The sequence below is a fragment of the Acipenser ruthenus genome, chromosome 43 (genome assembly GCF_902713425.1).
Source record: "Acipenser ruthenus chromosome 43, fAciRut3.2 maternal haplotype, whole genome shotgun sequence".
Classification (NCBI taxonomy): Eukaryota; Metazoa; Chordata; class Actinopteri; order Acipenseriformes; family Acipenseridae; genus Acipenser; species Acipenser ruthenus.
The window spans coordinates 5,090,235-5,103,935 of NC_081231.1; the positions used below are offsets into that span (position 1 = coordinate 5,090,235).

At 43.5% G+C, this 13,701-nt stretch overlaps 1 protein-coding gene across 2 annotated transcripts in view; it reads left to right on the plus strand.

Annotated features, from left to right (window-relative positions):
• The window catches only part of LOC117970885 (butyrophilin subfamily 1 member A1-like), a 79,584-nt gene extending 76,458 nt beyond the window's left edge, over positions 1 to 3,126 (plus strand). For both annotated transcript variants that reach the window (XM_059011849.1, XM_059011850.1), the window contains one exon: positions 1,142 to 3,126. In XM_059011849.1, the coding sequence (XP_058867832.1) occupies positions 1,142 to 1,692 (551 nt within the window). In that variant the 3' untranslated portion in view covers positions 1,693 to 3,126. The remainder of the gene's footprint in view (positions 1 to 1,141) is intronic.
• Positions 3,127 to 13,701: the final 10,575 nt, after the last annotated feature.

The window sequence follows — 13,701 nt, forward strand, 5'->3', positions numbered from 1 at the left end:
ACATTCAATTCGGTCATTTTAAAAAATCCCATCTATTAACATTGCATGTATAAAAAAAAGCTGTACAGAAAAATCTCTTTCATGTTTCGTTTAGATTTTGTTTTTAATAGGCCTGCTTTAAATCTATTTTTCTGACGTGTTTACTGACATTTTTAAATACTATCTGTAACTTTTTAAAGTTATTATTAGTAGTAGTTAATCTAACTTTAATAATATGAAATGAAATTATTCGGTTTGTATTTGCAGTCAGCAGCATGTGAAACACAAACCCATATTTGTGTATTCGTGTGAAATCTTTTGGTACTTTATCGTTTGGGACAGTCCGACCTCGGGATCCATTCTCAAAACAAATCCACAGCACTCCTCTGTGCGCGCGTGTCCGTGGAATCTGACGTCACGTTCCACAGGCAGCTGCTTCTTTGAGCTGCAGTGTGAACACACCCGCGCTGGGGGGGCTCGGCTCGGCTCGGCTCGAGTGTGCTAGTCTGAAAAGGCTAAGATGTTTGGGCTCCAGATCTTGTTCACTCGCCGGTCACGGAAGAGCCTCCGTCAGGGTTTTCTCTCACACTTTCAGTTTGTGTTGTTCTTCTCCCCTCTTCAGGATCGCGTATCTCGCGGCTCATTGCGTTCACTGCGGTTTCCATGACAACAGAACACTGCTACAGTTTGAAATTCGAAGAATTGCTACAATTCCAACTGCGATTCCAAACTGACTTGAGTTCAGCCTGTCGATTTAAGAGACTTTACTGTACGAGGCGATCTCAGGGTTTAGTTAATATTTATATCTAGAAAATATTATTATTTCAAGATTAATTTTAATTGAAGTAAGAGGCTCAGCTTCTGCCTTTGTCATCTTTCTCTTTCTTTCTTTCTTTCTTTCTTTCTTTCTTTCTTTCTTTCTTTCTTTCTTTCTTTCTTTCGTTCCTCTTTTCTCTTATATTATTTTATAATAATAATACTGCTCATAATAATAATAATCTGTCTGAGACGTCATTTTAAGGTTTGGCTGGTTAAGAAAATGTCCTGTTAGGCCAGTTTTTTTTTTTTTTAACCCTTTTTGTGTAAATAATAATAATAATAATAATAATAATAATAATAATAATAATAATAATAATGATGATGTCTCCTCTCTGCTCCACAGTTGATGTGACTCTGGACCCTGATACAGCACAGCCCCAGCTCATCCTGTCTGCGAAGGGGAAACGAGTGAGAGAGGGAGAGACACGGCAGGATATCCCTGACAATCCAGAGAGATTTGATCGCTGGTGCTGTGTGCTGGGCAGGGAGGGCTTCACCTCGGGGAGACGATACTGGCAGGTGCAGGTGGGGGGGAATACATGGTGGATATTAGGAGTCAGCAGAGAGTCTGCCGAGAGGAAGGGGGGGATCAGCATGACCCCCCAGCAGGGTTACTGGACTGTGGAGTGGTGGAGTGGAGGTGGGTTCACTGCTCTCACTGACCCCCAGACCCCCCTCCCCCGGAGCCTGAAGCCCCTGAAGCTGGGGGTGTATCTGGATTATGAGGAAAGGCAGCTCTCCTTTTACAATGTGGAGACCAGATCTCACATCTACACTTTCACTGACATGGAGTTCAATCCCAATGAGAAACTCTATTCATTCTTCTGTACTTACAGTAATATAGACCTTGTGCTGGAGTCCCCTGACCCAGACCCTGTCAGCGCTGCAGATTAAACACACATTGCTGTCTGAACCAGACAATCTCCTCTTCACTTTCACTGACACTCTCTCTGCACTCTTCTGGGCTGATGAGAAAAAATCCTCTCTCTTCCACCCTCTTACCCTGAGCCCCTCCTCTTTATTTCTCTACACCCCCTTTCCTACTCTCCCTTCCTGTCTGCCTCTCTCTTTCCCCTCCACCTCTCCATCTCCAGATCCCTCTTTCTCTCATCTTCTACTCTCCTCTCTCTTTCTCTTCCCTCTGATATATTAATCCCCTCCCTTTCCACTCTCCATCTCTCCACCATCCTCTCTACTCTCTCTCTCTCCTCCATCTTCTCTACTCTCCCTCTCTCCTTCATCCTCTCTACTCTCTCTCCTCCATCTTCTCTACTCTCCCTTTCTCCACCCTGTCCTCTCTACTCTCCCTCTCTCCACCCTGCCTTCTCTACTCTCCCTCTCTCCACCCTGCCCTCTCTACTCCCTCTCTCCTCCATCCTCTCTACTCTTTCCTCTCTCCACTCTGCCTTCTCTACTCTCCCTCTCTCCTCCATCCTCTCTACTCTCCCTCTCTCCACCCTGCCTGCTCTACTCTCCCTCTCTTCACCCTGCCTGCTCTACTCTCCCTCTCTCCACTCTGCCTTCTCTACTCTCCCTCTCTCCTCCATCCTCTCTACTCTCCCTCTCTCCTCCATCCTCTCTACTCTCCCTCTCTCCTCCATCCTCTCTACTCTCCCTCTCTCCTCCATCCTCTCTACTCTCCCTCTCTCCACCCTGCCCTCTCTACTCTCCCTCTCTCCACCCTGCCTTATCTACTCTCCCTCTCTCCTCCATCCTCTCTACTCTCCCTCTCTCCACCCTGCCTGCTCTACTCTCCCTCTCTCCACCCTGCCTGCTCTACTCTCCCTCTCTCCTCCATCCTCTCTACTCTCCCTCTCTCCTCCATCCTCTCTACTCTCCCTCTCTCCACCCTGCCCTCTCTACTCTCCCTCTCTCCACCCTGCCTTATCTACTCTCCCTCTCTCCTCCATCCTCTCTACTCTCCCTCTCTCCTCCATCCTCTCTACTCTCCCTCTCTCCACCCTGCCTTCTCTACTCTCCCTCTCTCCTCCATCCTCTCTACTCTCCCTCTCTCCTCCCTGCCCTCTCTACTCTCCCTCTCTCCACTCTGCCTTCTCTACACTCCCTCTCTCCACCCTGCCCTCTCTACTCACCCTCTCTCCACCCAGCCTGCTAATAAATAAATAATGATAAAAGACTTTCTAGACAATAGATGAATGCATTATTTTCCATGTAATCAATATTTACACTGAAGCTGAGATGCTCCCTGAATATTATTCATTGCTAAACCAGTGAACTGATTTCTGCTATTTTGATATGAATCTTCTGTTCTGTTTTTGTAGCGCATCTATTTTCTCTCTTTCTTGATAAAATGTATAAAAGATATAACGGTGTTGTGTGATTTACTGCTCAATTGTTTACCTCGGCAATCTTGAACTCGTAAAAAGAAAGACATTCATGACAGCAGAGTGCTGATTAAATGAGACCATTACACATATGAATGAATTGTATCCTTAACCTGGACATTTTAATTGTGATTCTTCACCATAACTCTCAACAATAACAAGCCTGTTGGGTCCATGAGCAGATTCTTCACAGAGACACTGTGCTCTAGTCTAGCTGCTATAGTCAATCAAACACTGTGCTCTAGTCTAGCTGCTATAGTCAATCAAACACTGTGCTCTAGTCTAGCTGCTATAGTTAGCAATCAAACACTGTGCTCTAGTCTAGCTGCTATAGTCAATCAAACACTGTGCTCTAGTCTAGCTGCTATAGTCAGCAATCAAACATATGTGCTACAGTGCTACACCCGGTTAAAGAAATCTCCGTTTGCAAGCCATGGTTTCAGTTAGGGTTGCACTTCCTTGTTGATCTGGAGGGTGAAATTGTCCCCTCCCCTTCGCTGGCTTCTTTCCTGTCATTAACCAATCAGCTGCTGCTCCCCCTGCTGACTGGCATGCCGTCAGCCAGTAACATGACCCAGAAGACACTGCAGAGGTGAAGTGAGGCGGGGAGTTCAGCAGCCTTCCCGAGTGCGAGGCACAGAAACAAAACTTCCTTTAATCCAGTGATCATGTCAAACCCAGGTCTGCGAGAACATCTTTCAAAAACTGGACATCTGAGAGCTAATGCAACTTCCAAGCAGGTCATATTTATCAAATTATTTTATTAAGCTATAAATCACTAAAAGAAAAATAAAAATCATGAATTTCCACACACTTTAATTTTCCAACAGTGTAGATTTTTATTTAAAGCTATTTAAAGACGTCTTAACATTTTTTTTTTTTTTAATTTGTAAAAATCATCTTTTGGAATGTAAAATTCAGATTGCAAAAGCAGTGGCTCAGTGTGTGAGGTTTACTGGTCCCAGTTTAATGAGCACTCTGGTCGTAACTGGCAGTGAAGCGAGACTGGGAGGCAGCCTTGTCTTTCTGTCCGCTCTGAACGTAAGATCCAGTCGACACCAATCCGTTAATCTGAAGGAAAAAATAATAAACCAAAATCAGTAACACACACAGTGACAGACACATTTGTAAACAAGTGTTTATTTATGTGATGTATTTTGTGTCCATGATTTATTTTGTACCGGTGTCAGAGTATTTGTTCCCCCAGGAAACAAATATTAACTCCCCCTAGGAACCTATATTTCACCTTTCGAATATTTGTTCCCCCCCCCCATATTTTTTTGTAACAGTCGTTTTTCTTTGCATAGAAGTCTATATCGCTGCCCTTTCAACTAAACCCTAACCCTAAACTTGTACACCCCCAGTCCCTTCGGACAGGTCCAGTCTCCCCTGCAATAATACATGAGAACAGCCTGCAAGCATTCCTCACATTCACGAGCATTATACATGCAGAATTCACAGAGAAATAGGACACACACACACACACACACACACACACGCACGCACGCACGCATGTGGGGGAGGGGACACACACATGCCGGATTTAAGGGGGGGGGGGGGGGGGCGGTACATTTGTCCAGGGACCTGAGCTGCCGAGGGGACCCGCGGCCTGGTTAAATTAAATACATAAATAAAAATTGCTATTTTACAGTTTAAAATCCAATCCACTTGCCCCATGATCGCACTAGGAGGACGGAGAGAGAGAGAGAAAATGGAGAAAACTCAGCGGTGCAGCGAAACGAATAAAACAAAAGGAAAAGCAAGCTAGTGAAAAATGCCTGCTGGAAAACATTCCGAGACTATCACATTTCGGTTTTAAATACTATAAAATTTAGTAACGACAACACCTAATGAACCTGAACAACTTGTCAGCGAGAGTTTTGGCGGTGCTACTGTTCCAGATAACGGGCCAGAAGAATTAGAAAGTAGAACAGAACCAGGAGTCGGAGCCAGTCTGCCCACATCGGCGAGCAACGATCAAGATAACTTCAATCTGCCTTTCACTTTAACACACAGACTTGAGGAATAACATTCTGGAGAGATTCGACAGAACTACTGTAATAGGCAGGCCCGTATTAAGGTATTTGGGGGCCCAGGGCTACTGACATTTCAGGGGCCCCCTTGGAGAACCCCCCCCCCCCCCCCCCAAGCTCTCATTACCGACCGCATCGTTTCGAATTAAATCAACGCTAGTTGTAGTCGGTGGGACCATGTTATCAGGCAGCACAGCATGATATGACATCATTAGACAAAAACATAGTGTAGTCGGCGCTACTCTCAAGCCTCCTTAACATTGCAAAGTATAAAGACACATTTGACTTACCATTGCTAGATCTTATGCTTTCTTGCCTTAAAACTTAAAAAATAATTCCTTACTAATGTCCGTGAAGTCCAGTTGGCGAAGCAGGTCATGTTCAGTGAACATGAGAGTTAAATGATTGAGTCATTAAATTCAGTAATTCATTAAATTCTCTCTGAGGCGGAAAAATTACTGTCTTACTGGCAAATAAGGGGACACTTGCTCACCTAGTGCGACCTCACCTCCTCAGTTATCGGACCCCAATATGCCGTATCAGAGCTAGCAATAGCATTATCTGTTTCGTCAGTTTCTCTCGCCTTAAATTGGCAGTTCAATGGCTGGCTCTCGTTTTTCTCCTCTGCTGTACTAGTGGCTGTGCACCCAGCGCTAACCGACTCGCCGCGCTCTGCTTGCTCCTCTGACTCATGTGGCTCTCTTCCTCACTTTCATTCTTCTGACACTGACTTTTAAAGAGTTTAGTGAGTTTTGGGGTACTATTTATAACCTCCTCGGATTTAGCTAGTTTGAGTTTAGAGATTTTTCTTTTTTTCGCACCGCTACTCAGCTTTTCTTATTTGAGTTAGCATAAGATTTTTTTTATTTCGTCAAATAACTACGGCAAGCCAAAAGGACACAAAATGTTTTAAAAAATAGGCAAATTGTTTAGTTTAGTACGTGCTTTTTTATTAGCCAACCGTTATCAGTTTGACTTTACAGCAGTGGTCCTCAAAGTAATTTGGGCACGGGCATAAATTGATCTTACTTGGCTGTTTGCGGGCACGCTGACTATTGCATAGGTTCTTATAGTATAACGTTATATATAGAGTTTTAGTGAAAAATATATATAGAGAAAATTCAATTCTAAATACTGAAATGTATTATTTTTCTCAATAACAGTCGGCGAAATTCAGTGCTTACCCGACATATTAACAGCCCGCCTCTGCTCACGAATGATTGGACAGCTGTCGGATCTTTCACTTTCCCATTGGCTACTCACTCGCCTTCAATTTTCATGCAGAATACCGTGAACGGCCTCTGCTTAATTATGATTGGACAACTGCGTAAACTTGGCAGATATTTGACTCTCCTATTGGTTAAACTTACTGTCAGTACCTGCAACTGAAACAGACACAGTTAATGTCCCACCCAGCTAATTTATGATTGGGCTACCCACAGAGAAAATGCAGATATTCAGTTGGATGATCGTATCGCAGAGGTACTTCAGGAAAAAAAAAAAAAAATGTCGAGTACGTACAAGCACAGCATAAGCGAGCAGCACTGAATTTGCCAGCGGGCACTACTTTGAGGACCACTGCTTTACAGGGACGGCGGGGGCCCCCCTAGGAGGCGGGGCCCTGGGCTTCAGCCCATGTAGCCCATTGGCTTAACACGGCCCTGGTAATAGGTCTTTAGAAGAGCTAAATCGATGTTAATAATTTGACTGCGCCACCTTGTGTTTATGGAGGACAAGGACCTCGAGTGGTTGGTTCCACACAAACTCTTTTATCCGGGAGAAAACAAGCAATCACACACCAAAAATAATCTTTACATGTTTTTACTAGTAATAATTTATTTAAAAAAATCTCAAACACATTAACAATAATGTAAACCATATGACAATGCCACCTTCAGTTCACAGTCTATAACAATTGTCTAGAATATATAGAGATGATACAATAAAACAAACTCTAAATCTATCAGTTTCTTATAGTGAAGTTAATTAAACTAGTTAACACAGATTATATTATTGTGGTTTATATAAAATACTTGGATCTATCAGTTTCATAAAGTCTCTCCGCGTTCCAGTTCCAGTCTGCAGCGCGGAATCTCCTTCACAAGTCCGGCTCTCCCTCTCACAATATTCCTCCGCATTTATAAAGGCAGGAGATGATTGGCAGGGCGGGGAGATCAAGCAGCGAGCCGCTGGCAAGCAGAGCCGTGGAACGGGAGACGCGGTTGCTAAGCAACAGGGGGGGGGGCGTGCATTGGGCAGACAGTCCTTCAGCCAATCGGAGTTTCGCTCGTATAGTTCCATAGAGGAAAGAGAGAAAGTAGTTTAGGGGGGTCCAGTGAAGCAAATACATCAAACCACACTCGAGATGAGAAATAATAATAAAGAGCTGTACAACAAAACACACATTTATATAAATAAATCAATACACACACACACAATACACATTCATCAAATAATAATATGAGAAACACAATCCACACGTGAATAAGAATAAGAATAATAATAATAATAATAATAATAATAATAATAATAATAATAATAATAATAATAATAATAATAATAAGACCCTACTACAATCGCACAGTTTTGTTTTTCAAAGCTGGTAAAGGATTTACTCGTGAGTCAGGGCAGTACATGTGCTTATTAGAGTGACTGTATCCGATTGGGGAGCTGGCTGACAAGAGGGGAGCTCCGATTGGCTGGCTTGGTGACAAGAGGGGAGCTTCGATTGGCTGGCTGGGAGGAGCGGGAAGGAGAGAGCGACAGCGACAATCCTATCGGCTAAATATCATTTTCTCTAAGGTGTGTAAAATGTTCCGAGCATGCGTCTAGAGCTATCGGGAGTGCAGCCTGAACCTTATAGTAATGATCTACCGGTATACTTGGAAGAATAGATATTTGTAGATATTTCGTTCTTGTGTCTGATTCAAACGTCGATAGATCTACTCGTTATAGTTTTTATGGGTCCGGTTTCTGCACATGAGAGACGAACACAATGCTTGTGTGAACGCACATTTTAATTTAGGAGCACGTATGCGACTAGAAATCCCTAAAGGTTGAATATAAACAATAAACGAGATTTATTTATAAAGGTGAAAAGTATAAAACAAAAGAGAAAAAAAGAACCTCACAGTTGGATCTAAACTCAAAGCTCGCAATGCACTCTGGGAATGTAGTTTATTGGTGTCCACTGCCCACTGTTAATCACACATTAAAAACTACAAATCCCATACCCGCCAGTTTCACTGAATTATCAACAGACAGTTCAACCAACAGGGGATAAAAGATTTCCCCTGGCTTCAGTTTGACAGAGTTAAATAAAACCTCCATGTTGTGCCCGTTTTATCAGGATGCGGGGAACTGATGGCAGGACAGACTGCATTTTTAACAGGGAGCCAGGAGTTAAAACATGAAAATATCTTAAACACAGCGCTTCAAAACGGCACGCAGTGTGCGGAGAGGCAGCTCAGCGCGCTGCCATGAACAGCAAGCAGCGCCTTCTGAGGAGCATGCGAGCAGGCAGCTAAAAACAAACAACCGTCCATTTTAATTGTGTTGATGCAACAGTATTGAACTGCACAAGTGTGTGTAAGAAAGGAAGGAAACAAAGATCTGTAGATATTAAACTTTTGAAGTGCGCGTCTATCTTTTTTTTTAATTAGGCGCACATCTGCCTAAAAGATACCGCGTAGAGCGTCTGTGTTTGTTGTTGTGGTTGTTTTGTTTCATTATTGCTGTTACGCATTGGATGCTATTATATGAAATCCCGCTAATAATTGTTGCTCACAGCTGACGGATGGATCGCGGATCGCGTTGAGATCCCCCACAATGCATCGCAGTGTTTGCTGTTTTGGCCCCCACTGGTTTAGTAAAATACACTTGAGCTTGTTCACCACACTATAGCTAATCAAGCTCTTCTTTAAACCTGAAATGGGTGACACTGCTGTGCAATAGGAGGCTTCTCTCCATCTCTGCAGTCATGGAAATCAATTCTGGGTTTGGAAACCAAGCAGCTTTCTCACAGCAGTTCACATGTGCTGGGTAGTGTTAAAAACAGTCACCTCTGATGGGAATACAAGCACTTCCAGCCTCCGCTCCAGAGCCATCATCAGGTACAGATTCACTAACTGCAGGAAGTGCAATTCAATCACATCAGGGACTGCAAGAATCTGCTGATATAGTGAGCAACTGCTTTATATTTTGGTATGGATTCCACCAAATTCACTGTCTAAAACAAGTGTAATGTGAATTTCTGTAAACCCCTTTGATAAAAAGCAGTTTGTCAGGCTGAAACAACCTCAAAATCTGAAATCAAGATTTCTGTTTGAATACTGAAGTGCCACTCTGGTTGCTGCAAGTGAGGCCCCCAGATGCTTGGGTGTTGTGGTTTTGAAATGGTTTCTTCTGCCACCAGTGACGAGGTAAAAAACACAAAAGTGATCATTGGCGGCGTTCACGCGCACAAGTCAGGGCAGTTTTCCTCGCGAGGAGTTTGCCGTACTTTTCAGGACTTGCGTTGCTATGCAGTTCTGATTTAGGGGGAAAAAAGTGTCCGTACCAATGCAGATGAGTCAGTTCATAGTCATTTAGGGTACGTGTCTGAATACTAAGCAGAAAAAGAACGACTCTGAATATCGTGAGGAGAGCTTCATGCGTTGCCATGAAGGTAAAAACATTTAACAAGAGAAATGACGTGTTGTCACGCGCATTCTGAATCACACCACGCATTATTTGTATGGTTACCTTTCCAACACACGCACACACACAATTATATAACATATTTACTACTAAATACAAGTTTTACGACTTAGAATTTATATGTGTGTCAGTGTGTGTATCAGTGTGCGTTTGTATCAGTGTGTGTGTGTCAGTGTGTGCGTGCGTCAGTGTGTGCGTGTGTCAGTGTGTGTGTATCAATGTGTGTGTGTGTATCAGTGTGTGTATCAGTGTGCGTGTGTATCAGTGTGTGTGTGTCAGTGTGCGTGTGTATCAGTGTGTGTGTGTGTCAGTGTGTGTATCAGTGTGCGTGTGTATCAGTGTGTGCGTGTGTCAGTGTGTGTGTATCAATGTGTGTGTGTATCAGTGTGCGTGTGTATCAGTGTGTGCGTGTGTCAGTGTGTTTGCGTTGTGTGTGTATCAATGTGTATCAGTGTGTGCGTGTGTCAGTGTGTGTTTATCAATGTGCGTGTGTATCAGTGTGTCAGTGTGTGTGTATCAGTGTGCGTGTGTATCAGTGTGTGTATCAGTGTGTGCGTGTGTCAGTGTGTGTGTATCAGTGTATGTGTATGCGTGTCAGTGTGTATCAGTGTGTGCGTGTCGGTGTGTGCGTCAGTGAATGTGCGTCAGTGTGTGTGCGTCAGTGTGTGCGTGTGTAAGTGTGTGAGTATCAATGTATATCAGTGTGTGCGTGTGTCACTGTGTGTCAGTGTGCGTGTCGGTGTGTGTTTGTGCATCTGTGTGTGCGTCAGTGAATGTGCGTGTGTGTGCGTCAGTGTGTGTGTCAGTGTGTGCGTCAGTGCGTGTGTGTATTTGTGTCAGTGTGTGTGTGCGACAGTGCGTGTGTGTCGGTGCGTGTGTGTGCGTCAGTGCGCGTGTGTGTGCGTCAGTGCATGTGTGCGTCAGTGCGTGTGTGCGTGCGTCAGTGCGTGTGCGTCAGTGCGTGTGTGTCAGTGCGTGTGCGTCAGTGCGTGTGTGTGCGTCAGTGCGTGTGTGCGTGCGTCAGTGCGTGTGTGTCAGTGTGTGTGTGTGTGTAAGCTCTGTACTCTTCAGTTAGCGCTGCCAGAGTTTCTTTGCAACGCGTCGCCAAATTTACGTGACGAGAACAAAAGCGCTGATTCACGATTTTTAAAAAAAAGTTTATTCAGAAGGTCGTGTAAAATTAAATTGTCCTGAACTGTCAGACAACAAATACGTCTGGCCCAAAACCGGCTGGAGAGCCGGCCCAGATTTGTGAACCAGATCTGGGCCGGTGTCAATTTGCACAACTGGCCAATACCGGCCCGGGTCAACTGGCCCAAATCAGGTATCCAGTGCTGGCCCAGTTCTGGCAAGCTTTTACATATTAGTACACCAAATGTGGCCCAGGTCCATTCCAATGTTATTCCTACACCAGGCCTCTTCAACTGGCGGCCCGCATAGAACATTAGTTCATATAATACGTATTATGTTGCTTAAAAATGTGCCGAATAAAATGTTTCTGGCCCGCCTACTCTTAACTTTTTTACAATCTGGCCCCCGAAATAAACTAGATGAAGAGCCCTGCGTTAAGCCATTCGTGTATCTCAATCACATCCTGACGAACGCGTCAATAGTAAAATTGATTTAATTAATTTTGTTTTTCTGTTAAACAACTAAATGGGCTTTTAAATCGTAAGTCTGACTTTTTCATTTCAAAGCAGAAGCGACTCCTCTTATGTAAATACAGTCACGCACAACGATTGTGAGTCCAGCATCAAATACTTTCTTTTTAATTATAGATTTGATAAAGATTAGTCGTTATTAACACGTTGCCATCTCGTGTCTGCTTGTTAATCAAAAATTAAAGCTTAATTTGGTTGTTTCACAGAAAGAAAAAAAAACACGTAAATCAAATCAATTTTGCTATTAACTGGTTTCTCAGTTGTGATTGAGATACACGAATGGCTCAACAGGTATCGATTTAATTATTAAAGGAGAGTAGAAAAGTCGGTTAAAGTCGAGATATTTGAACGGGGTCTGTGTTGTGCAGCTGCGCGAGACTGAGCTGAGAGCTCTCAGAACTGCGGCGCAAGCAGGGGGCGTGGCCACTGGACTGTGTTTTGTGTGTGTGTGTGTGAGAGAGAGAAGGAGTGCTCTGTGCTGTGCGTGTGTGTGTTTCTTCTCAATGGAATATCACTGTGCTCTGTGTGTGTGTGTGTTTCTTCTCAATGGAATATCACTGTGCTCTGTGTGTGTGTGTGTTTCTTCTCAATGGAATATCACTGTGCTCTGTGTGTGTGTGTGTTTCTTCTCAATGGAATATCACTGTGCTCTGTGTGTGTGTGTGTTTCTTCTCAATGGAATATCACTGTGCTCTGTGTGTGTGTGTGTTTCTTCTCAATGGAATATCACTGTGCTCTGTGTGTGTGTGTGTGTGTGTGTTTCTTCTCAATGGAATATCACTGTGCTCTGTGTGTGTGTGTGTGTTTCTTCTCAATGGAATATCACTGTGCTGTGTGTGTGTGTGTGTTTCTTCTCAATGGAATATCACTGTGCTGTGTGTGTGTGTGTTTCTTCTCAATGGAATATCACTGTGCTGTGTGTGTGTGTGTGTGTGTTTCTTCTCAATGGAATATCACTGCTGTGTGTGTGTGTGTGTTTCTTCTCAATGGAATATCACTGTGCTATGTGTGTGTGTGTGTTTCTTCTCAATGGAATATCACTGTGCTGTGTGCGTGTGTGTGTTTCTTCTCAATGGAATATCACTGTGCTCTGTGTGTGTGTGTGTTTCTTCTCAATGGAATATCACTGTGCTGTGTGCGTGTGTGTGTTTCTTCTCAATGGAATATCACTGTGCTCTGTGTGTGTGTGTGTTTCTTCTCAATGGAATATCACTGTGCTGTGTGTGTGTTTCTTCTCAATGGAATATCACTGTGCTCTGTGTGTGTGTGTTGTGTGTGTGAGAGAGGGAGTGCTCTGTGTGTGTGTGTGTGTGCTCTGTGTGTGAGTGTGTGTGTGTGTGTGTGAGAGAGGGAGTGCTCTGTGTGTGTGTGTGTGTGCTCTGTGTGTGAGTGTGTGTGTGTGTGAGGGAGAGAGGGAGTGCTCTGTGTGTGTGTGTGTGCTGTGTGTGTGTGTGTGTGTGTGTGTGTGAGTGCTCTGTTATTGTTGTTTATGTTCTGTTAATGTTCTGTTATTCAGCGCACTGGACCTGTAGGGCGGTGCTCGTATCCTTCATCCTAGCCTGTAGTTACACAATAACGATACACTCGTCAGAATTGAAGAGGAAACCCATCGTTTCTCCTTTTTTTCTTTCTTTCTTGTTATTATTATAAAAGCCCATCAATACATGGTATTTTAAATGCATTCAGGAAGTCCATTTTCATAAACCAGATTATTATTTTTAACTGGTATTAATTTCAATATTACCGCATCAGCTGAAACGGCTGTGATGACAGCTCAAAATGACGTCAGTGGCTGCGCGGAGGCACCGTGTCGAAATATTTTGAATCTTCACTGCGCTAGTCCTGTTTTTGATTTGATTTATATTTACGTGTTCAATGAAAAGTAGACTGAATAAACTTTCTTCCTGTAATTTGCCTTTTGTGGGACATTTAGAAATGTGAAAAATCAAATTCCAAAATTCACTCGTATTTTTTTTTTACCTAAACCAATCAGGCACTTTGTAAGATTTACATGATTTGTTGTTGAAGGTGTCTGTAACATCGTCATGAAGTATTTAGCCAATCGGTGTGGCTCTTGAATCCTATGAAGGAGGACAGGGCGATGATGTCACAAAATGGGCGGGGCTAACGGTTACGCACTTTACTGTCATTGTGGCTTTCTAACAC